The sequence below is a fragment of the Cryptomeria japonica genome, chromosome 8 (genome assembly GCF_030272615.1).
Source record: "Cryptomeria japonica chromosome 8, Sugi_1.0, whole genome shotgun sequence".
NCBI classification, from domain to species: Eukaryota; Viridiplantae; Streptophyta; class Pinopsida; order Cupressales; family Cupressaceae; genus Cryptomeria; species Cryptomeria japonica.
Window position 1 is genome coordinate 674,751,519 of NC_081412.1, and position 26,789 is coordinate 674,778,307.

Consider the following 26,789-nt stretch of genomic DNA (forward strand, 5'->3'; position numbering starts at 1 on the left):
TAATAAAAAATAACACTGTGATCTACTAAGAAGTAATAAGGAAGGTTCATTAATTAGCTTTGTAATTAGTACATAGTTGAGAATTGTTTGGCCATCTTTTAGTTAGAATTTTTTCTCTCATGTATGTTTGGTTTCCTCTTTAAAATGTTCTTCAAGGAATTTCTCTATTTCACAAAGAATAGTATTAAGGCTAGGTTACCAAATCAGCAAGTTTTCAAGCCGATTCCCAGCATGATTCGTCCCAGAATCAAAATCTAGATTGAATCATCTATGGATTTGGACAAGGTTATGATTTTTTGCCTTAAAAACGTTTGCAATTGCCACCCAACAAACTTGGACGATTTTAGGGCACAATATGCAATTCACACATTATTCCAAACTTCAGTGACAATTTCAAAGTGTATTCATTTGATTTTATTAGTCTTTGACCCTTTTGAATGATGACAATTTGACACACTGCAGAAAGAAATAAAAATGATCAACAACAAAAAAAAAATGCAATAGATTTCTTCAATAGTCAACATTCATAGATAAAACGCCAAACAACTAACTCAAGATACATAATATTATATATAAAACCTTCTTTGAGCTTCGGTTCACCTTTGGTCTACAATGATGCCATATCCTACAGCCCATTCTACCCCTTCACATTTTAGACAAGAACCTTTGATGCCACGCCAACAATCACTTTCAGTCTTGAAACTTGAGTTCAACATCAAAAAGTCCATAAAATATCAACCTTTTTTAAATAATCTTCTACTATTTATCAATCCAAACTTGTTATGGGGAGCAATCTGACATGAGGCTCAAACTAATCAATTAATATTATAATATTATAATTTTATGTGAAGATTTATAATTTACTATTATTATAATATTCAGTTTTATGTGAAGACTAACTTAAATTATACTTAAATGTGTATATTTACAATTTAGTTGCAAAAATTATTTCATAAAAATTTAACATTAACTTATTAACATTTTAACATATTAGTATTATTTATTTGTATAATATTATTTATAATTTTAAATATTATACATTTATAAATTTTATTTTTTTTACAGGGTCATACCCAAAATGTGCCCAGCCCCCCCAAAAAAATTGGCTGTACCAATGTACCAAACCTGATTCCAAATCAGTAACTATGTATTAAGGTTGTTGGTCTTTAAAGGGGAGAACAGATTTGAAACAGCAGTAGATTATGACTGTCAAATCTAATAGATTGCTACAAATTCAGATGCAATACTTCAAACGTACCCTTAAAGTTCTCATCTAGATTTTAATTAATCCCAATGTACCAAACCTGATTCCAAATCAGTAACTATGAATTAAGGTTGTTGGTCTTTTCAAGGGGAGAACAGATTTGAAAAAGCAGTAGATTATGACTGTCAAATCTAATAGAATGCTATAAATTCAGATGCAATACTTCAAACGTACCCTTAAAGTTCTCGTCTAGATTTTAATTAATTCCAAAGAATGGACGTACGTAATTCAGTTGACAAACATCCAAAAGAAATGGATATAAACCATATAGCAGCTACAAATTTTTTGAACCCATTATAAAGAAAAAGAAAAAAAAAAGTTACTAGTCTTCAAGAGAATATTGAAACAAAAAAGCATAAAGACATTAGAAACTAGAGAGAAATGTCACAACTGAAGCTAAAACACCTTACATAGCTCCAAAAAAGTGGACAGCCTTCCAGTCTTTCTTGTCCCATCCTAGATATCAACAAATAGACATTTGCAGGAAACCTATTGAGAAAACTAAGTAATGAAAAAGGTAATAAGGATGTAAGAACATTTGTACAAAGTTTTATAGGAGCACATCTAATACCTACAAGTTTGAGCCATTTAAGCTTGTAACAAACAGTAAGCACATCTATAAAAGTCAATTTATAATACTCTCATTTACAAAAAAACAAAAGAAATGTTCCTTTAGAGAGAATTTTTTTAAATAATGCCAATTATACTCAAAGTGATAGAGAATATACCACATAATTGTCACATGAGTTTCCCAAAAGCGTAAGCTTTGCATGGCATGTTGGAAAAACAGCATGAAATTAAAAGAAAAATGCATATAAAGGTTGAGATTTTGATATAAACAATGATACACATACCTGAATGTAATGGTGGATTACAGTCTCATGTTGCTCCTTAAGACTAGCAAAAAATACAAGTTCGTCTACCCTTCCATAGCTGTACAACAAGTTTTGCAGACAATTAACATGCAGCCAAGTAAAATTCGCTTAAGACTAGCAAAAAACACAAGTTCATCTACCCTTCCATAGCTGTACAAGTTTTGCAGACAATTAACATGCAGAAAAGGAAAACTAGAGCATGTTGGGTGTTTTCAAATGTTGATAGTTATCGCTAACAATCCATTCACCTTGGATAAATAGGAAGATAAGTTTGAGATTGTCAAAGCAAAACTTATTTAAACACTAGGAGTACATATATGATAACATTGATATGGCATAAACTTGACCATGACCCACATTTCAAAACCTTAAGAATGTGGTCCGAGCATACCCTGAAACACATTAAAAGCCATCCATAACCTCATCCATGATCTACCAAGCAAAAGAAAATACGCAAGATAAATAAAGTAAATGTAATAATGTAGCCAGAAGATAGCAAAAATCAGTGAAAATTTTAGGATCCAATATTCAGAAAACAATCATATTATGTTTTTATCTAATATCATACTTGTAAAAACCTCAAAAATTGCATCTTTTCCTCTGCCTGATTCTATGCATGAAACATTACAACATTGATACCTTAAACTATAAAACTAAATTATCAATTAGAATCAGTTTGAAGATCTTCCATTGAGTTATAATTTCTTCACTTCATCGATTAAAAATCATTCTCCAAAAGTTTGCAGTTGTAGTATTCATTTAAAAAAAAGTGATTCCCTTAATTATTCCTGTCAATTAATGAAGATTTTTCCAGTATGATATTATTGTTGAAATTGAGTTTGTAATTCAGCTAAGTGAAAAATAGGATAGGTATACCACCAATGCAATCACCAGGTACACTACAAAATGTGACTCTGAAGTGAGAAGACTTTATATATCAACAATCTAATTCAACATATGATCCAACAACGCTGAAATAAACCAAAGAATAAGTAGAAAATTTTATCCTCTTCCTAACAATGGACCACGGAGTGTGATCCTTTAATATGCTGCCCTGTTTAGCCTTTGATTATTTTTTATTTGAAAAGTGTTTTGCAATAGTTTTGAATCGACAAATAAAGTGCAGCTAATATAAGTAATTACAGCAAACTAATAATTCAGAAATTTGACAGAACTTAGAATACATAAGACTGAAAATTCCAAATTTTATTTCTGATTTGAAAAGACAATATTTCTCAAAACTATGAGCAAACCAAACTATTAAATAACATTACATATTTATTTCAAACATACCCAGAAAATGCAGCAATGATTTAGCTTGAGCTGTTCACAAAATATGCAATCTGGATGTGCCCAAACTGAACGCCTCTCCAAAAACTCGACCAAAACCCACACAAAGGCTAACGTGATAAAACAGATCCAAATTACCTCCAAACAGCAACTCTTAACTACTCAAACCCTAATCACCCAACAAATAAAGAGTATGGCAGACCACAAAGACCAAGAAAAACAAGAACAGCAGCAAACTCCTCAATATCAATCTCTCTCAATCAAATTTTGCAATAAAACTCCAATAAAACTGAACAATACAATCCTCAATCAGCTCAGCTATGTTTCCTAAATAAAAACACCAAGAAATTCTCCAGATTATGTCTCTAACCACATAGAGGATAACCATGATAAAACAGATTCAAATTGCCTCCAAACAGCAAATCTTAACTCCTCAAACCCTAATCACCCAACAAATAAAGAGTATGGCCAACCACAAAGAGGTACAACTAGCAAATGACAGTACGGCCAGTCAAAAAAAACAAGAATAGCATTAAACTCCTCAATATCAATGTCTCTCAATCAGATTTTGCAATAAAACTTTGATAAAATTGAACAATACAATCCTCAATCAACTCAGCTATGTTTCCTGAATGAAAACACCAAGAAATTCTCCAGATTATGTCTCTAAATAATGTGGAGAATGTTGTCTGCATGGGATTTTGTCCTCACAAACCAAAGAAGAGCAATATCCTCCCAAACAAATGATAATATCAAATATCAAACTCAGCATGAGAAATGAGCTCCACAAAACTGTTTTTATAGCTCTCCCAAGAAAATTGACCCTCTTCACTTTTTGCTTTTAATATAAAAAAGTCACTTTTTAATCTCCCAATGTGCGTCCAAATATAAAAAAGCCTTATTCATTAAAAAAAAAAAATCTTTAACTTTATAGCTGGCCCCTACAGTCCCTTTATTAAATAAATTAAAATATCTATAAAGTTAAATCTTCAATTTAACTTTATTAATTAATAACTTATCGTTATTTTATTTAAACCCACTGAACTATATTAAATGCTAAGATAATCATCAAAACTTAATCCAACGACAATACTAAAATAGTAACCCTACCAGCTGGCTCAGTTGATGCTTGAAACTGACTTACTAAAAATAGTGAGTATTAGAAAACTAACTCAAAATCACTCTAGAAAAGGGCATTATGTTCATAATAATAGTGGGAGCTCGACTAAACATCAAATACTCCCAAACTGCTGGAGAAACTGCCTCCATAGTTCCCTAACCTTAACTCATTAGGCTACGAAAACCAAACTAAATAGGCTAACGGTCCACCGAACCATCTGGTTAGGAAGGGGACATTACAGATCCAAAACATTAATTCAAAATTACTAGGGTGTGGTATTCACATGCAATCTTGATAAGTTTATATACCCCTATCCATGTATAATGTTTTCTAAAAGTTTAAAGGGAATGGCAAATATCTTCCAAATCTGATTTCCTAGTGTATTTGTCCTATCATATAAAGGTCACAATTTTATCAATCTTTCAATCAGCAATATATGCTATTTTGAGATCTAATATGGTGTTAGGAATGCATTTCTTGGCAAAAGATTAGCTATCTTTGTTTGCCTTTTAATGCATTGGATACAAACGTTATCTCCTTAGCAAACCTTTCAAAACAAATCAACAAGAAAACTGGTAAAACTGAATTATAAACAGCAGATAGAGACTGAAAAAATAGAATGGTGAAGTCGAAATCTGAAAATTTTAAAAATAATTTCTTCAGCATATTTGGGAAGAGGTCTGTTTTTGATATTAAAAAACTTTGACTTGCAAGCAAACTGTTTGACAAAATGATAGCATGTTAAAGATATGTTGACGTGACTAAAGTCGTATCGCTACAACTCTATCCGGACAACACAGAATAGAATTTACTAGCTGAGTATCTATTGATGTGTGTTTTATGCACATAACATTTCAGAATAAAATACGAAGGTAATTTACCCTCTTGAACAAAATCACCTCAGATGCTAAGGGTAAGATCAACTAAAATGATTCCAAGGTTTCTACATGTCAGGTCTTGACGAGTGGGTAACTCAATGGTTGATGTGAATTGTTGTGTTCACTTGGGGACTTACACAAATGTTCGGATTATCTTCTTTGATCATGAAATATGCGGAATAGGTGTGTTAACAACTTAGGATTTAGCAATGTAGCTCCGGACTTAATTCTTACTAAAAAAAAAGGGGGGCAAAAGGAATAGGGTTCAGGAAATCTATTCTAAGCCTAGGAATGTAGGAAATGATGAACAAAATTAGTGGAACCAAACTAGGCAAGGTCTCACAAACAAGTATTGACACAAGCTTAGTGCAATCATCTAAGGTATTGTTGTGACCATTTCACACATCGCCCCATCGCAAATGGGGACCCCCTCTTTTTGCTCGTTTTTCGTTTCGTTTTTTTTAGGATTTTGTTAGTCAGTCAGTTGTCTGGATTTAGGGTCAACCCTTAGGGTTTTAATTTCTGTCTTTTCAGGCCAAAATCCAGTCGTTTTGAGGGCTTTTGAGCTTCCTTTTCGAAGGATGCTAATTTTGAATGCAATGAATTCGCCAGAATGGTCTAATTTTCAATTGGAATGTTGATGCAAAGCTTAAATTTGTCTAAGTGTTGGAGATGAAATGTGAATTTTTGTCCGATTGAATATTTTTGACCAAATTTTGACTTTTTTGATTTTGATCCTAGGCATTGGAAATGATTTGTTTTCGCCTTGTGAAGTGTTAAAATGTGTAAAATCACGTTATTTTGACCTGTAGGAGCAAAATCGCTCCTGTCCCTCAGTGAAGGACGGGAGCTCGTTTTCAAATATCTCACTATTCCTGCAGAGTCAAGATGAATTACGAATTGGAAGTAATGGAGAAAGGCGAGATCTTTCCATTGAATATAAATTGAAGATTTTCATGAGCACAGAAATGCCTCCAGGAGAAAAATCGCTCCTGTCCCTCAGTGAAGGACCGGAGCTACAAATCCATTTTTGCTTTGTCCTTGCGAGATTTCGACGACTTGACGATTTGAAGAGGTCCAAAGGAAGATGTTTTATCAGATGAATATAATTTGAAGTGCGAATATGAAGAAGAATGGTCCAGAATGCTAAAATCGCTCTTGTCCCTCAGGAAGGGACCAGGGCGAAGTCCATTATAGCTCCCGTCCCTCTCCCAGGGACCAGAGCGATACTCTTCATTGGGCAAAATCCAGGCCAAGATCAAGTCAAGTTCATGTTTGGTGGCAAGAAAGACGGTGAAATGAACCCAGTGAATATAAATTGAATATTTTAAAATGTCAACAAGGGTCCCAAAATGCCTAGTTCGCTCCTGTCCCTCAGGAAGGGACCAGAGCGATTTTTGTTATAAATGATTTTCTTGCCAAGTTTCAATCGATCCCAAGGCATGAATGAATGGAAGGACGCATTACGAATCCGTTGAATATAAATTTGGAAGCTAGCAAAGTGAAATGAAGACCACAAGAGCAAGTTCGCTCCTGTCCCTCTCCAAGGGACCAGGGCGATACAGTGGTTATATTGCTTCTCACTCAAGTTCAAAACCGATCCAAGTCAAGAACAAGGTGGTAGGAACGTCTTAAGACATTTTTAATCAAACACAAGCATCAAGGTCGTCACGTTGGAAGGATTTGCGCTCTAAGACCCCAGATCGCTCCTGTCCCTCTCCAAGGGACCAGAGCGATATTTCCATTAAGGCATAGATTTCAAGAGACAAGCAAGTATCAAGCTACCACAAGGATCGAAAGGACGTCATTACACGCGTTGAAGATAATTGTAAGTTGAAATAAACAAGAGCAAGCTCACAATGATGAATTTCGCTCCTGTCCCTCAGGAAGGGACCAGAGTGATATTGGATATATTGGCCAATTCATGCGAAATTTACGTGAGGTCAAGGTTTTGCAAGATCATAGAGGGTCCATGGCTTGATTAAAAGGTGATGCACGAAGATTTCGAACGTAAAATGATCATCAAGTTGAACATAGAGACTATATCGCTCCTGTCCCTCTCCAAGGGACCAGGGCGATTTGCTTAAGACTCTTCATTTTGCTTCAAGTCCATGCCAAGTCAAGGCTTCACAAGGTCATACGGGGTCCAAGGTTTTTTTTGAGATGACATGCAAGTGTTTTGAACGTCCAAACATTGTCAAACATGCTAAAGAGCTCATATCGCTCCTGTCCTTTGGACAAGGACCAAAGCGATCCCATCAAAAACACTCATATTCCTTCAAAGTCGAGGCAAGGCGAGGATGGGCATGGTAAAGGACGGCGTTTGGAAGACATCACAACGAAGATTGAAGTTCAAAGTTGTTAAGATTAAGGAGAAAGACATGGATCGCTCCTGTCCCTCTCCAAGGGACAAGGGCGATGATCCTCTAAACGTCCAAACACTTCATGAAAACAAATGGAACGAGCGTGGAAGGAACAAGCAATGATGTTATTCGCCTTACAAGGGAAGTTCAAAGATCAAAGATGCAAGATGAACGTGAAAACATGGAGATCGCTCCTGTCCCTCTCCAAAGGGACAAGGGCGATGATACATCTAAAGACACTCATGCACACATGCAAGGCAATCTAATTCGAAGAACCCAACAAAATGATCGATATTGAACGTAGAAAGGAAGGAGATGAATGTTAAAATTGCAAGAATTATGACAAAAATCTTGGATCGCTCCTGTCCCTCTCCAAGGGACCAGAGCGATGAGGTACGTCCTTTTCATTTTCATAATTTTGGCGCCAAATAAACATTTCAAATTTTCCTTAAATGCTAAAATCGATGAGTTTTGAAAATCCAATTAAATTAGCATTTAATATGGCGTTAGTCATTTATTAATTATTTTGCCTTTATTAAAATCGAAGTTTACAAATTAAAAACGAAAGGCATTTGATTAATTATTAATTAATCATTAAAAATCGAATGGAGCGCTCATACATGGAGGTCGGCCTTGTTATTTAATTAAAAAATCATTTAAAAATCGTTTGAAATTGTTACATTTTACCAAGTCGGCCTAAGGGGATGAATTGAGGTGCAAGCGCTATATATAGGGGGGTGAAAACTATTGTTTCTACATCATTATTTTACCTTTCTATATGCGAATTGAGGATAAGATGCCTATTGGTATTTTATTCTGTGTATGATTGTGTATAAAATACACGTCAACAGGTATACTTATGGATTTTCAAACTATTACCATCAAACGTTGACACCATCCAAGTTGACGCTTGTCAAGGGATGCATAATAATTGAAGTTAAGCTTACTCAAATTTCCAGTTGACCACACAAGGCACACTTACCAACGGCAACAGGCTAGTGGTATGGATTAAGGATTCCACACAAATATATTCAACAAATCTTTCATTCAATCTAACAAACATGAAAACAAATTCTAATCTAAAATTCCAATCTAACTAGGAGGAATTGAGAACCATGAATGCAAAGACAACATTTGAAGAGCAAAATCACCAACAAATTGAACAATGATTTAGATTCAAATAGTTGCAGCATATACCAACAATTCTACAAAAACTCTCCTTTACAAATGAGAGACAATGAGGTATATATAGAGTCTCATACAAAATGGATGGCCAAGATTAAAACCAAATCAAGGTACAAGATCATGCCAACAAAACCCTAGAATTGCCCTAATTAGGGTTTACATAAAAAATGGTGCCACCAACATATGGCCCAATAGAAAGATACCTAGTCATCAAATAGGGAATCTTCTAGAAGATTCCTCCCTGCATCTCCCTTTCTCCTAGCATACTTCAAGAATCTAGCCAATATAGAATCTAACTCCTCCATGGAAATGCTAGGTAAGGTATCTTGTTGCAAATCAATCACGTCCAATGCGTCCGAGCAAGCATCCAAAGTATTCTCTCAATCTGGCATGAGCTTCTGTGAACTATGAACATGAATCAACAAAGAGACCAAATCATCCATCTCACTCTTCTTCAAAGAGTTCAACTCACAAAAATAAATAAGTTTCATCTTGTCTCTTAATTCGGCTAAGTGTAAACCACAAGCATCACTAACATCAACACCCAATAACTCCTCAATTGAGGCAAGGATCTTCAACTGAATATCGTGAATTGATCCTTCCATCTCTGTACAACTCAACTGGGCGTTCTCATAAGTCGATTTCTTCATGGCTAATGAACAATACCAGCCATGGAAATCGTATCTGTCTCCACTGTGCACAATATTCTCCCTGATCAATGTGGACTTCGGAATCTTCTTCAAAGCTCTGAGGCACGGAATAGTCCTCTCCTGGATAGGCCGGAATTCTTCCCAAACTCCCTCCAAATACTAGATTCTAAACATCAGCCATGTTGTCCTATCATATGCCTGGACAAACTGAGTAAGGAAATCATCTGCCTGTTTTCTTGCACCTTCAGTCCATTTCTCCACCTCCGAGAGTGTATCTCTCGCCGCCTCATAGTGTGAATGTAGTCCATGATCAACTGCAATAGGGGTAATAAGGGTGGCATTCTCACGCCTTATCCTTGCAATGTACTCTCTAAGTCTAGTATTATCTTCTCTATACTTCTCCTTCTCTTCAATGTCTCTACCAATCTTGCGTTGATCGCCCTAAGGTTATCACCAACCTCCTAAAACTCTTGCTCTCTTGTAGTACGGCCAAGGGCAACTGAAGTAATATGGAAATCCATAGGAGTAGCAATGTCCGCCATCACACCTCCAATAGGAACAGCCACCTACGCAATCCACATTCCTGTTGCATCTCTAGCTATGTGCGACAAGATCTCAGCTCTCTTGGGTTCTTTCTCCTTATTGCTCCTAGCTAAGTAGTCATCAATGTTATCAATAGGCTGTACCTCTATCATTTTCTTACTCTTTTCCATAATCTTCATCAGCCAATTAGGAATAGCGGCCATCTCCATACCATCATCGAGACACATATATCGATCAAGCCCTCTTAATGCCGAGATAACATCATCATCATCATCATCAAGATTGCTCCTGGTCAAATTATATACCTCATTTCCCAAACTAACTTCCAAAAGGACAGTAGGGGATCCCAGCTAATCATCATTCTCATTTGGTGGAGCAGATGTCACTGTGGCATGTAAATCCTGAATATTCTCTAGTAGTATCACTATGTTGGAACATTGTTGGGTATCCTTGTTTTGTTCTATCATTTCAACTTCCTTGATTGATGAGACACTGAGAGGGGGTGAAGGACTGATACGCGAAGGAATGATAGTCTTTTGTTTCTTCTTCTTGACCTCCTCTATCTTCTTCCCTCTAGCCTTGACTTCTCCTGGTGTGTTCTTCCTTCTCTTGGGAGCTTGACTCTCCTCATCCGCATGAATCCTCACATCACTGATAGTCCTCTGATCATCTTTGAAAGCGGATTCTTTCGGCTTCATCTTTTCATAAGTGAAGGAAACACCCATATCAACTAACTTATTCATGTGAGTATCCACCCATGCACGGGAGAAACTCAAGACCTCTCTCATCAATATCTTCAAATCTATCTCCTCTAACTCTGACCAATTAGGCAATAAGATCGCCTTCTTCATTTCATTTTCATACTATCAATGTGTATGATCTCTATCATCTAACACCTAATCAGGAATGAGGAAAAGTCCACACTTCCTCATGAAATCCATTGACATCCTGGACCACATTCGTCTCTTCACTGCCTGCTCGTCCATCAGGTTGGCCCAATAATCTTTTGTTTGCCTTGTGGATGAACTTTTCTCCCCTAATCCTTCCAACTTTCTTATCTGGATCAAATCTTTCTCTTTTCTTGAAGGTTGCAAATCAATAGAATGCAAGCTCCTCACTCGTAGTGCTGGCGGCTAAGGCAAACTGGCAAACCTCCAACATCTTCCCAACTGAAATAGGGAATGTCATGCCTTTCCTGTGCTTCTCTTTCTGAATGGAATCAAACTCTAGAAGTTGTCTCAACACTTCCTACAAGGTCATTCTGTCTGAAGGATACCTAGGAAGTCTGTAGGGTTTGGATTGAAACCCATGAATCCTAAGGTACGTGAAATTGGGAAACTGTATATACCACAATCCATACTTTTCTATCAGCTTCGTTGCCTCCTTGGACAACCTCTTGTGGATTCCGCCTTGTAGCATCCATGTGATGTACATTGTGAATACATCATTCACTCTCCTATAATCTTCAATTCTATATATGTTCAGTTGTGGATAGCACTCATAACTCCTGAATTGTCCTTGCCCATTCCCGACTTCACCTCTGCATATCAATCCTTTGTATGTAACAGGTATACCAAGTAGGAAGTCATGGCGAATGACTTGGACTACTCTACATTCCTCAACTGAAAGTCCAGATTGTCACTTATGATTCTGGACCAATTTATCAACATTCCTCTAAGACAATTCTCGATGAAATAGAACATCCATCCATCGTATATTGCACCATGTGGCATCCCCATCACTTGGTTAAGCAGGAATACTAAAACACTATATTCCTCTTTGAAATCTGTGCACATGAGTGTCTTGGGAGCCTTGGAATGACGAGGCCTAGCCTCGATCATCCATTCCTTATTCACCATGGTCTTACACGCATCCATCTTCTTCTTATATCAATCTTCATATTCATCTTTAGTTACATCCTTCATGTCTATTCAACGTGGAATTCCAAACACTTCAGCAATCGCATCCTCAACAAGGTAGGCAATGGTGACACCCTTAGGAGTTTTGATCATTCTGGAGCGAGGATCATAACATCGTGCACACTCCGGGATAAGCTCAGTGCACTGTATGGACTGTGGAAATCCAGCGGCTTGAAAAATACCACTCTTCATAATGTTCACATACGACAAGGAAGGAATCTGGCTTCCAACTTAAAACATCCGTTGTCGCGTCTGGTTCAAGTTCAGGAAATGCATGTTCGTGTCCGTTATCTCCTCACATCTGGATGACATCCTGGATTCCGGATAGAATCCAGTCTCAAGTATCTTCTGTTGTTCTCTCCTTTCCTTAAGTCCAGACTTTGACATCGCACCTGTACGAAGCTTGAAGTTAGAACTTAAGAAAAATAATATTCTTAAATAAAATTCCTGACTTCTTAATGATTTAGACTAATTAGGGTATGGAAATCAGGGAAATAATCCCCACTCTAGATAGATTTCAACAATTTAAATACAAAATGTGACAAGGTTAGGGTATGAAACCCTCATGAAATCAAGACCTCCTTATACTTAGAAATTTTGTGCAAAAGAGTATACCGGATCAAGAGTGACTAAGGAAAGATGTAAAAGGATGTGTTTTCACACAAAATTATGTCTGAGGACACCTTTCGAAGTCAACAATGGCTGCCAACAAATCTGAAGACAACCTGCAACTATACAAATTAACCTCCCAAAACATGTTGCAATCATTCAAAATATGCACAAATTTGATAAAAAATCAATCTGTATGGCAAAAGAAATCAAACTCGGGAACATAGGTATGGCTGGTAAAAGATAAGTTTTCTGAGGACAAGCAGCCAAAATGATCCCCAAAATGCCTCCAAGTGTAAATCGTTGAAGTTGTGATTGGCTGGGCAATAAAGTATAAGTCTGAAAATCGATGATCAGCCAACAATGGAGGTCGCATCAGCTGTAATAATGGCGTCAAGACTCAAATGTGAAATGATCACAGCAAGTAGGAACAATGGCAGCCACCAAACATGGAGGGAATCCACCAAAATATGGCACCAAACCCTTGCAAAACCAAAATTGAAATTTTCCAGCTATGGCGTCAAAACACAAGTCTGAAAATGTCATCAAAGCAAACTCCAATCTGCCAAATCAAGTCTGAGAACAGCAAGCAAGGATGGCAGCATCAATAAAAATCGCCGAAGTTGGAGGTAGAAACCCCAAACACAAAAATCACCTTGCTTAGCAAAATCGCTATCTCACAAAAAATGGCAATACCTCTCCAAAAATCGTGGCACAAAGTCATCAATGGCAGCCACCAAAAGTTGCCAAGCTGGAAAAAAATAGATGGCAATGGCAACAGGAAAAGTCTTCAATCAATCACTTCACTTGATCACTTCCTCCAAAATCGCCAACTAGAGAGAAAATCGCCCCAAGTATGGATATACTTGGCAAACTCAATAATAAAATAATGTTTGATCTCTCTCTATTTGAACTCACTTTCATCATCAACTCTCACCACACAAGCAATGTGGGATAAAACACTTATTCTTATACTTGCTTGGTAGAAACCGATTTGCTTCTAAAAGGTTGAAAACATTAACTGCTCGTTGCAAATCATTAATTGTTTTTTTAATTTTTAAATAATCGTTGCCTTTCATTAAAAAACAATTAAATGGGGCTCACTTTATTAAAATATTTCAATTTAAATCCAAAAATGGCCAATTGGGGAAAATCGATCTAAGGATTAAAAATCCTAACAAAAATCACTTAAAATCATCAAAACATCCCCATAGGGGAAAATCGATCCCAGTAGGGATAAAATATCCCATTGAAAATCATCAAATGTGCACAAAATAGGGTCTAGGGGAAAATCGATCTAGGTGTGGAATGAAAATTCCACTCAAAATTACGTCACACAAAAAAATACCCCTCTGGTGGAAAAACAACCCTAGTCTAGATGAAAATCTGGACTCAAAACATTGGAAATCTCTCTCAATGGAAAATCAACTTGAGTTAGGACTGAGTGTCTGCACAAAATTCTCAAAACTTGTCACCAAAGACCTGGTGGAAAAACGACCCAGGTGTGGAATCAAGACAAATGTCATCCGCAATCCTATTCATACTCCCTGGTGGAAAAACGTGGGTATCCAGGATAAATCCTAACATAGTCAAAACTTAATGCATCCAGGGGAAAATCGATCCTAGTATGGATTCACAGTGGTGGAAAAATGAGGCAAGTATGGATTTCAAGGGAAATCCATGTCCAGTTTGGATTTTGAGTGGGGAAAACCATGGGTAGTCAAGAATATGAGGAGAAAAGCACCTCTAGTATGGAATTTTGACCTTTTAACCCTTGAATATGGATTTTCATCCAGAAAATGATGATATTTCCACTCAAAACCACTAGGAAACTTCAAAACTCAATAAAACTCAACTGGACTTAAGCAAATCTATCGAAAATTGAGCATAACACAAGGAAATCTATCGGGATAAAGTGTGAAATCAATCTGAGTAACTTCCTAGGAGCGAGAAAACAACTCCAAAAGGTCTAAAAAACACCGTAGCACTTAAAATCACCGACGTGGACGTTCAAAACATGTTACCGCTAGAAAGGTCTACACTTAGACAAAACTAGGATAATTAAAAAAACTCAATTTTCACGTGCTTGATCCTATAACCTCAAAAACCCTAAACGACACTAGGCATGACCAAAACTCCGAGACTTGGGGCAGGAAACACAAAATTGCCCACTAAGCTGCCAAAACCCTAACCTAAACACGCAAAAAGAAGGAAAAGAGGGGGTCCTCGTTAGCAATGGGGCAATGTGTGAAAAGGTCACAACAGTATCCTATTCTCTCTTGAAATAAGAAAATCCCTAATGTGTTTGGATTGATCATTTGGGCGTAACCTCAATGTTTCGATTGTCAGATCATGACTGCAAGATAACTCAACGGTATGATGTGCTTTGCTAGATACACAAAGGGGACTTACGGTTAGGCAAAATCGGTTATGTTCGTACGGGTTCCCTAAGACTACTGTTTTGACTCCATCAGATTTTACTTTAACATGATGCTGTTTAGACTTCAATTTTGATAAAAAAAGGAAAAAAGGAAAGGGAAAGAGAGAATATCTAATTAATCTACCTAAGGAAATCCCTAATGTTGTTTGGATTGATCATTTGGGCGTAACCTCAATGTTTCGATTGTCAGATCATGACTGCAAGATAACTCAACGGTATGATGTGCTTTGCTGGATACACAAAGGGGACTTACGGTTAGGCAAAATCGGTTATGTTCGTACGGGTTCCCTAAGACTACGGTTTTGACTCCATCAAATTTTACTTTAACATGATGTTGTTTAGACTTCAATTTTGATAAAAAAAAAGGAAAAAAGGAAAGAGAAAGAGAGAATATCTAATTAATCTACCTAAGATAGCATACTCAGAAAAATAGACAAAAACCTTGAAAAAACCAAATTAAACATTATCAGCTAATAAAGCACAATTATGTAAAAGCTAGCGCAATCTTCGAGGGGAGTTGGATTTTCATGTTATTAAACATAAATACAGAATCAGACATTCATTCAATTGATGTTCAACAACCGAACAAGAGCATAAAAATATGTTCAGACTAACCATGCAAGAGGAAATGGCAATCGGCCAATCCTTAATGGTATGAACACTAAGGTTTCTATCAAATATGATCCTAAAAAATACTATCTGAAATCAAAATACATAACAAGAAAATTAAAAGGTGAAGAAGGAGACCATGCACTCACAAGGAAACAAGACAACTTTAATATCCATTAATACTGCATAAATTTCGCCAGAGTTTTAGCAACAATCTTAAACTTCTTACAAAATGAGGGAGAAACCATCCCTTATATAGATTTTCAAAAAATGAATGCGCCCAGATTCATCCTACAAAATATGGCTGCCCATACCTATTAATGAAGAACAAAATATCCCCCACCAACTATCAACTAACTAATAACTACAAACTACCCAACATAAAGTTGCTCCCCAAAAAGTGCACTTGCACGAAGCTCGAAATCTGCAATGACTTTGGGTAGTTGGAAAGAAACTTTATCCTGAAAAAGTGCATTTAGAATTTAAAAGACATAGATACTTTTTAAGAAAGTACTTTTTCTTTCCCCAAGGCAGACTCTTTCTCAAAAAATTCAACTTCCCCCTACAAGTAGTCCTTTCAGATGTCTCGACCTGTTGCACATTCTACCCGAACATAATCCTGGAATCTTATGCACAATTGGAACAATTCCTTACTGTGAGGCATAGAAGGATTACGTATTTTGTACTGCATACCCTCTCAATCCACATTCTTCAACTCTTCGCTCCAGATTGACTGACGAGCCTCAAAACCCAGTATGTCTGCATGCAGCTCACTGGCAAATTCCAAGTCCTCTATGGAGTACTTGGTTTTATGAATTCTCATTTTATCCTCCCACGGTGATCTTACATCATTATCTTTCATGCCACTATTCCAACCAAGAACCAACGCGCTGAGGATCTTTTCACCAATACTCTCAATGCCAGCCAAAGCATCCTCGCACTCCTCTTGCACTTTGGTTATGGTGTCCCTCACATCATTTTCCATGCTGACAATCCAAAACCACTCCTTGAAAGTGTTGATGTCATGGGGATCTAGGATAGTATGCAGTGTGGGAATCTGAGTGTGGGTCCAAAATAGGGCCCTCATGATGGGCAAAACCATAACAACCATTTCCTGGACATTGAAACATTCTTTCTTTACCTCAACCACTTTGACGCAAATGGACTCTCGGTTGCCGACCATTTCCCACACATCCATAATGATTTTTTCTCCTTTTCTTTTAATGTCCCGGATCCACTTTCTCACGGCCTTGGCAGTGTCACGCACTCCTTCGAATTCAGTTGTAGTCTTTTGTGCCAACGCCAATGGAGTAATGTGGGACTCAGCAGTATGTTGCAGTGGTCTTAACAGGTGATCTATGTACCCCTTGGCTTGCTCAGCACGAGCTCGGTACATATCTCTTTCAGCAGTTATTTCATCTGGTTGTCTAAGCACGTTCTAGACAGAATCCTTGAATTCTTCCCTCTCCTACTCTTTGGTTGCTTGCCCTATTGGGATGGACGTGACGCTATAGTCAGCCAATGCAACCTGATCTGCCGGTTTGTTTGCAGTTGGGGCAGCGATATGAATCGTCTGATTCCTTTGCTCATCCTTGGTAATCCGGGAGTAAGTCTTTGGCTTTTACTTTCCTTTAGCTTTTATTTCTCCTATCCAAGAGAAGATATCCTCCAGGTTAATCAGTGACTTGACAATCGCTTTCCACTCTGCCCGAGCTATCAACCAGTCATGAGGGATGGTCTGTCCAGACGTGACTACCAAATCCCCACTCTGTTCTTTGGATGCCCCCGCCGATTCACTGCCTATCTGCAACTGATCAGACATAGGAGGAATGGGTGCAGTATCCAATCCTTTACTCACGGTTGGGTTTTCTCCCACCTCATTGAGCAACTGTTGGGGAGCCTCTAGTAGTGGCTGCTCCTCAATTCTACTGGGTTCTTGGGTTCTATCTTCTTCCTTTTCTCCCTCAACTGTGGTATCATCTTTGTTGCCACCTTCCTCTTGCCGCAACTCATGTTTGCTCCCTTGCGTGGACTCTTGCTTGTCAGCCCCTTGATCTGATGCAATCCCTCCGTCCTTGACCTGATTTTTAGGTCCATCCAAACCAATGATCCTTGCCTCTATTTCTTGCTCACTTTGTGTTTGCGGATCATTTGCCTCTGATGCAATCGGATCATTTTGTGGAGGTGGAGTTGGTAGTTGATCAAGCTCGACCACATCATCCTCCGAACTGGGGTCCTTGGATGAGGTAGTAACTTCCGGCCTTTTGGCTAAAAGGAGGTATAAGGAGAAATTAATTAATTTCTTATAAAGTCATTAAAATAAATTAATTATTAAAAAGTGACTTTATATTTAATTAATTTAATTAAATAGTGACTAAAAAATAAATATTAAATTATAAAGTCACTTAATAATAATAAATAATAAAGTGTACCTACCCTCTTCTAGAAGGAATCTCATGATGGCTTATGAAAAGGATAAATAGAAGGGGGTGATGATTGCTCAGGGAGATTGGAGATTTGGTTATGATGACATGACTAATGTGTGGCATTGGTTGAATCTCTGAGGACGCAAACCTTCATTGGATTGTTAGAAGGGCTGGACGAAACCCTAGTTCTTCATTTTGGGGAGTAGGTTCATGACGGGATCTACATCAATGCTTAATTTGTGAAGACTTCTTTGAAGACAAATTTGCAGCTGTGAGTGGGAGACATTTTAGTCTCTCATGTTGAGCCTATTGAGTTTGCATTTTCATGGTGGTTGGGAATCATAGCACTCTCAGATTATCACATTTAGTGTCCTAATTGCCACGATTTTCAGTGAAGAAGAGAGGCGAACTGATTGAAGATCCTTTGCAGGTCGAATTGTGGGGCGTGCTGATCATTTGCAGGTCTGAAGGGAAACTCCGAACTGCACCCTCCTATCCTCGATTTTGCTCAACACATATCATTGGAGCATTCTTTTGTCACATTTGAAGACAGCAAATTCATGAGCAAAGGAGAGTGATGCCTTTGGTGATATTTTGAAGGGGCTTTGTAAGGAGATCAGCAATAAATAAATTCTGAAGGAAATCAGGACAGTTTAGCAGTCTCTTCAATTGTGTTCTTTATGAAAATGTTATTGCAATTTCCAATTTAATGAACAAGTTATATGCTAGATGGTGTATTTAAGATTTTGGTATTATTACTATGACAATAATATTATCATCTTTCTTTTCTGCAGGTAAGGAGGATGAACATGTATCGATTTCAATGTCATTCCTTTTCTTTTGAATGATGTATATATATAGTAAAGCAGTCACGATCAAGTGGCACCTTGAGTTTAGACATGTCCAACCAAGATGTCACTTGGTCGTGACTATCTACCGATTCACTCTATGTTTATGATAACTTAATCGGTGCCATTGTAAATGATAACAGATCGATATAAACACACCCGATGATGAATCAGTGTCAAAGCAAATGATAACAGATCGATATAAACACACCCGATAATGAATCGGTGTCAAAGCAAACAAGCCCAATAACTAATAGCATTTAGATCGACGCTTAACTATGTTAAGCAGGTCGTCGATCTAATCCATCTTTATCCAATATCAATATCATAATCAAGATCAAAGTTACAGTCTGATAAACATATTCAGTTCGGAAAGCATAAATCAGATAATCTAATAGCATAGATGAGTAAACCAAAACAGAATGGAGGAGATTAACGAGTTAGGAAAATCTTATCTTGCAGAAGCTACTAATGCATTAACACTTTACACCTCATTGATGCATTGAAAGTTCAATTTGGGGTTAGCGACTTGATTAAGGGAGTAAGGTGATTCAATTAGTGGCTATTTGGAGGAGGTTTGATAGGAGGATTGGCCTCTAATCATTTCCAATCCGAAAATTGGATCAGACTGGTATAACCCATCGATTTGGCTTTTTGCTTGTTCATTTGGCTTTCCATCTTGCACATTGAGAGGGGCGATCCTTATTGACATTAGAGGCGAATATTTTGGTGATGATTTGGAGGTGAATTCGGCTGTCCACATTATGTTTCTCAGTCCAACCTTAACAGCTGCAGGGGCGGCCAAGGAGGAGTCCGATTTGACATAGAAAAGGGGTCAAGACATCAATCCATGAATGCTCCCTGAAGGCGACTTGAATCAGGTTCCTATTAACTTGCTTTAAATAAGTGTTTTCAGTCTATGAGTTTGAAGTCTCCTATGTACTCAGAAAACAGATTTATGACAGTCAATGTACTCATTGATTAGCAGTCTTTATCATAGCTGTCAATTGAAATGTATTTTGATTCATCATGTGAATAAGGAAGATAGTTTGCTTGAGTCTACATTACATTGTATGAAATTGTCTGAGGACACCTGCCAACTGTTTGACATAATGTCAGCTAGCTAAAGAATCTGATTTTGATTTCAAGGACATCATAATTCGATTGTATATGCATTCTTGGCTATCATACTTTAACTTGCAGTCATTTGTAGTTGTACATTATGAGAAATGTGTGATGGTTCACCTCTATACCAATCTGAAAACTTCTGAGACAGCAGACCGCATAACACGCAATATTAGCAAACAGCATAACACACAGATTTGACAGCAAATATTCCTTGTTTTCAGTCATCATTTGAACAGGGGATATTACAATCCAATGCTTATTTTCACAACTTATGGTTCGACTTAAAAGAAGGGGTTATTAGCCTTGAATATGGCATTTATCTTATCATGTTAAACAATATAGTAAACATGTTTTATAACCTTCTGTTTACCCTCAAGACTCTAGTATTCATATGAGACATAGGAGAGCTACATTTTAGGAGCTTTCTAGTTCATTCTCCAAGTGCTACATGGTCTATATGCAATTATTTTGTTAAAACAAAATGGATACTCCAATTCGATATTTGTGTCATGTCCCCTCCTTGATCGTTATATATATCCTAAATAGATTATTATTAATTAATATAATAATTATCGACATGATTATTTGAAATTTATTTATTATTATTTAATTAATATTTATTATTAATAATATTTTTGAAATATTCAAATAAAAAATAAATTAATATATATTGTAAACATAATTTATATATCATAAATTATAATATATAAATTATGATCCAATAAATAAAGGAAGAACAACATTGGTAATGCACATAAATACCGACATCCTGGAGAACGGTGCTAAGGCAAATACAAAGGCAGCCAGCGGTTATAAAGCACATACAATAATTATGCAAGCGACTCAACTACAACACAAGGCAGTCAGTTAATCTTTCAATAATAATACGATTGGTTATGTACAAGGTAGTGTTCATGATGATACGATTATTAAAGAATGATGGATTTCCAATTAGGAGGAGCAGCGATTGGTAGTAATAAACAAAGACAAGTAAGCGATTATTATTAAACAAACTACGCCAGCGATCAAGGGAACCAATTGATACTGAAGGATCTGATTCATGAGAACAATGCGGTTAAGAAACAAAGCACATAACAAAGTACGATGGGATTTTAGTCAAGTGAGAAGCAACGATTAATAATTAAAAGACATGTAATGAAGTGTTCATCCAAAAGCATACGACTCTTGGAGATTTAATGATATAAATAAAGATTGAATAGAGTATGGGAGGCGGATAGGAGAAAATATATAATAGAAGATATTGAAAGACAGACCATTAAAAGAGGATACGATGGGAAAAAATAAGGAAAAAAAACAATATAAATCTTCTGCCAGCATCGATCAGATCAGATCAGAACTGTTATTAAGTTACAGGCAGTAACATCCCTGTTATGGGTGGCATGCATGGGGGATGTGTTTAGTAAGTATGCTTAATATATGAAGCCCATGAAACCCGATGATGTTTATATGCAGAATTTAATAATAATATTAACATAGATTGTAATATGTATACTAGTAATAATTAATTTCATAACAGTGGCAGACCAGATCTGTTATGCGTCAGAATCTGTCTGCCCTTTTACCAGCCATTGAATATATTAACAACTAATGTCTTAAGCAGTGGTAATATCAATAATGTATATTATTGGTAATTAGCAAATATATCAATAATGGATTATATTATTTTATTTATTTATTTATTTATGTGTATATATGCAAATCAGATATATATATATATATATGGTGAAATATCAATAACGTTATATACATACATATATACATAATGTCTTAATAAGACAAATAACAGTATTAGATTGTGAATTAGAAAGAGTTCATAAGATAATAAACGGTAATGAGAATATGTTTATATGTCACTACTGTCTAGGAAGTTGGGTAAGGAGATGTTTTCATGTAGGGGACATTACAATTGGTTTGACACTTGCATTCAGAATTATAAATGTATGATAGATGAACAATTTATTTGTGAATAGTTAATTGATTGAGTAGTGGAATATCACTGTTTGGATTCATGTTAAGGTAGAAATGTCACCTAATATATTTGGCTTGAGTCATAAGTATATTGAAAAAGATTGATTATGGTTAAAAAAATGTCCAAGCCTAGTAGGGGACATCAAAGTTTGTCCTTGTTACTTGAGGTCATGTAATTTACCAGAATGTACATTTGTCACAAATCAATGTTACCTTCTCCATACTTTATCAAAAGAAAAGTGATAGACACAAAACTAAAAATCACCCACTAAGAAAGAAACTAAATATGAAAAACTATAAAATGCATGCCAAATCTTCAATGCAAGAAAAAAAATATTTTGAAACAAAGTTATTTTAGAAATTTGACATAGCAAAAAAAATTAAACAGAAAACATCAATAATGAACTAATGAGCCAGTCACAATACATGGAAAAAGAATAATTACCTAACTATATAGTTATTTTTTTAAAAACTATTGTTTATATAACATCAATAAGGTATCTAAAATTGTATTATAAAATACTAACCTCCCTATCAATTTGACAGTTGTTGCTTCGTCGAGAACATCTTTACAATCACTAAGAAAATCTCTAAACTCCCGAAGTGTATCCCGGTACTTGGTGTTAATTTCATTTGAAGAAGACGATGTTTCACCACCTTGTTTGTCATCATCCAAAAGAAGACGATTAATCTGGAAAGAAAACAATTGTTTATATGTTTCTAATATACTTCAGACCCCTTAAATAACATCATAAAAAATACTAAAGAATTATATCATGTTCAAATAAAAAATTATAAAACATTAGTAGACATATTTAACCTTGTCAAGATACAACTCAGTTGCCCATGTAGAGATCATTGTTATTTGAGAACGGTCCTCACGGCCGAGATTGTCTAATTTCCTTAGCAAAAAGGTTCTCAGTGCATCCTGCAATGTCAAAAGACCTATTAAAAAAGAGGATGATAGAATTGTGCCAAATTCAACAAAACAAAATTTGAACCTAAATTAAAAAACTATTGAAACGATTTTTATACAAGAAAGAAACAAAAAAAACATCATCAAATTCATCCAAGTCCTATCCTACTTTTAATAATTTATGTTTACAAATGAAGAATTGAAATAAAGTATTAAATATAATTAGGTTAGCATACCATTATCAAGCATACATATACACTAATTTCGTATGTTCTTTCCCCATTGATACATAGAATAAGTTATGATGATTTGATACCAAAACTTTTAATATAATTAATCAGCATTCAGCCAATTATCACATGGTTGGCATAGGCCTAACCTACCTTAGGCTAGAAAAAATGTCATTCTATGGTCCTTGCCCCATTGACACTTAACTCACAATATTATTATTGCTTATGACTCTTTGAGTTGAACTAACTAGTACATGGATATGGATAGATATGGTTAATATTAGGAAAATTATCCACTATACATTAGGGAGACACCCTCGAGTATTTTGTTATGTACTCCGATTTGGGGTTGTCTTGGAAACAGAGTTTCGGGACTCACAAGGATTCAGCGCGCCCCGGCCTAGGTGACCCTAGGCGAGTCCCAAGGGCCCGGAACTCAGGCTCGTCCGAGTCTTGGGTGAGTCTTTGCGAGTCCTGGGACTCACAAAATCTGCCCAAACTCGGCTATACTCCAAATTTTATTTTATTTTAAATCTCAAAAAATGACCAAAAAAAAAGGCATTTTTTGACGTTTTTCTCTTAAAAAAAAAATCCCCACTTTCGTTTTCCTCACATCTAACACTTTGCACAACTTATCATTGCTACCCCTCAAACCCATTAGTGCCTCCACTCCCAACCCCCCACTAGTTAGTGGGACCTACCTTAGACACCTTTGTAGGAGGGATGCAGACTCCTCTAAGCCATAGATTTGTAGTTATTGTTTTGATATTTTTTTGGAACATTTGATGTCATGGATTCCATATTCCATGAGTTTTGTATACATTTGACAATATTTATATATCTAAGTTTGCTATTTCCTTCAACTACAATTTGCATTTATACTTATGTGGTTGATGTATACTTGTGTATGTGATCAAATTGGCTTCTATTTGATGATGTTATTGTATCTTTAAGGTTTATTTAATAAAGGGTGCATGAAACAAGTTTTAAATTCTTAAAAACCCCTAAATTTCTTGGGTTTTTCACTTTGTCGAGTCTGCACCAAGTTTTTTAACCAAGTCTCGATTCCCAAGTCGAGTCACCCTTGTCGAGTCCACATCGAGTCCGAATCCTATTTCTATGCTTGGAAATGAGGCGATGGGAATAAAACATTCCCTCCCCACCATTATCATCTACAAGATTTGAAATATATCTCCCCACTTTAGGAGAGATTTCCTACAATGTCCCCCTTGTCACAAATAAATTTGGAATAGCCTGACATCATCAATCTTTTACAAACATGAAAACATCCAGCACTTGTCACTCTTCCAAAGGCATGTAAAGAAGACTCAACTAAAAAACCCTCGATCTTGCTCCCCAACCTAAACATTTGTTAGTTAACACCCAGATGTTGTATGCACCATGAAGGTCCTTGTAGCCTCAAAGGCCATAAGATTTGCTTGAGCTGCAACCCCAAAACACCAAGAGGGGTAATGATCCTTCACCCCACTAAATCCCTACTCTACTATAAGAAACATAAACTATTGTGTATTGTGCCATATCAAAAAGAACATATTTTTTATGTCTTTTTCCCAATTAGAACCCAAGTAATTGAATTTCATTTATACATTTGGTTTGTCAAGACTCAAAACAAACACAATTTTGACTCTTTGAGTAATATCAGTATGATACCAAATTCTTCCAAAACACCTACCCAAACTCAAACCATTCCAATTTGGATACTGATCCCAGTCTAAATTCTGCTTGGGTTCAAATAGGGTCTATCCGCAAGGCTAACCATTTGATCCATATATACCTAAGACACACCTATGCCAAATGGCAAAGCACATGACTGCTCCCTAGGCAAACCTAGGGAGGACCTTCTAAAAAAATAATAGATTTTAAAAAATTAAAAACAAACATGAAAAGTTTAAAAAACCCAATCCTAGCTAACAACCAAAAAGTGACTTTTACGTCACTAAAGAAACATAAAACACACACAAAAACACTTTACTCTCATTCCTCATTTACACAAAACTAATTTTCTACTCATTGCTTAGAGTTAGTTTTCTAAACACTAAGCATCCTAAATTTGTTATTCCTATGCCTCACAAATTGTTAAAAGGTGTCATAGAGATCAAAGAGCTTTTATCAATGAGAATCACCTTTCAAGTAAGATCTTTTTCAGTTTTAATAGGTTTTTTAAAATTTATTTCCAAGCTCCACTTTTTCCTTTTTCAAGAACATTTTTTATTGTTTTTCAATTTCTTGTTCATTTTTTAGAAGTAATGGCAGGGATATAGTTACATTTTTTTTTCCCTTATTTTTTAACAATCATAGCCTTGGCTATAGTTACACCATTTTCCCTATTTTTTGTATTTGTTTAAGTCATTAGTGAAGAGCACCAAGTTATACTGAGAGGGGGGGTGAACCAGTATAACAACAATCTTTTACCAATTAAACCTTTTTCAACTTCAATCATAAGTATATAATTTATCTCATTAACATATTCATTGCACACCAACATTCATATGTGATCTAAATAATATGAACACAAGTAGAACACAAGATATATACGTGGAAACCCTTATGGGAGAAAACCACGGTAAATCAATGCTTTTATATATTTCTTCTTTTACAGTATTTCGTAGGCACCAACCCCTAACTTTGTTTGTGAGCACCAACCCACTGGAAGCACCAACTCCCAAATCTGATTTTGTGAGCACCTACCTACTGGAAGCACCAACTCCCACTTCTGAAATTTGTGAGCACCAACCCACTGGAAGCACCAACTCCCACTTCTGAAATTTGTGAGCACCAACCCACTGGAAGCACCAACTCCCAATTTAGATTTTGTGAGCACCTACCCACTGGAAGCACCAACTCCCAATTCAGAATCTCTGAGCACCAACCTACTTCACATAAATTTGATTTTCCACCTTGACAATGTTGTTGTAACAACGGATGACGGACACTTAATTTCTTTCTTCAAACTACTATGACGAACATTACTAACCAGTCATATAAACCTGGCCACACTTTCTTCATAAATTTGTGATACAAAACTTCTAAGTTACCGATACTTCACAGTTTTCCCCCAAATCTGGATACGATACGTATCAGATTCGGATTCGACCTGGAATCCCTTTGGTTGTCCACAGGGTACTGTTTTTTTGCACCTGAAACGTATCCGCTTTTTTAGTCATGAATCCCGACGCATCCGATGTAGACGTGGCAATTCTATAGGGTTTTTTTGACAAATCTGCATCATGCAAAAATTTTGAGGGTTTTTTTCACGGGTGGAATTGCGTCGTTTAACGTTTTAGACCATAAAGTTAAAAAAAAAAACATTCCTTCTACGCCACGCACAGTGAAAACGAAGGAGGCGGCGACGAGAGGCACGAAGGCACAGCAGAGGAGGCAACGGGAGGCACGACGGAGGTGCCACGGCAGGCGCGAAGGCACAGAGGTGTCATGGCAGAGGGCGACAACCTTCCGCTATCCCCCATTCTTTCCCACTTCCGCCAT

General features: G+C 36.5%; 1 protein-coding gene across 2 annotated transcripts in view; it reads right to left on the bottom strand.

The window, feature by feature from the left end:
• The window catches only part of LOC131032370 (vacuolar sorting protein 18), a 251,231-nt gene that overhangs the window by 131,358 nt on the left and 93,084 nt on the right, over positions 1-26,789 (bottom strand). For both annotated transcript variants that reach the window (XM_057963318.2, XM_057963319.2), the window contains exons 14-16: positions 22,957-23,064; positions 22,664-22,827; positions 2,119-2,197 (exon numbers count right to left, since the gene is read on the bottom strand). In XM_057963318.2, coding sequence (XP_057819301.1) covers positions 2,119-2,197; positions 22,664-22,827; positions 22,957-23,064 — 351 coding nt within the window. The remainder of the gene's footprint in view (positions 1-2,118; positions 2,198-22,663; positions 22,828-22,956; positions 23,065-26,789) is intronic.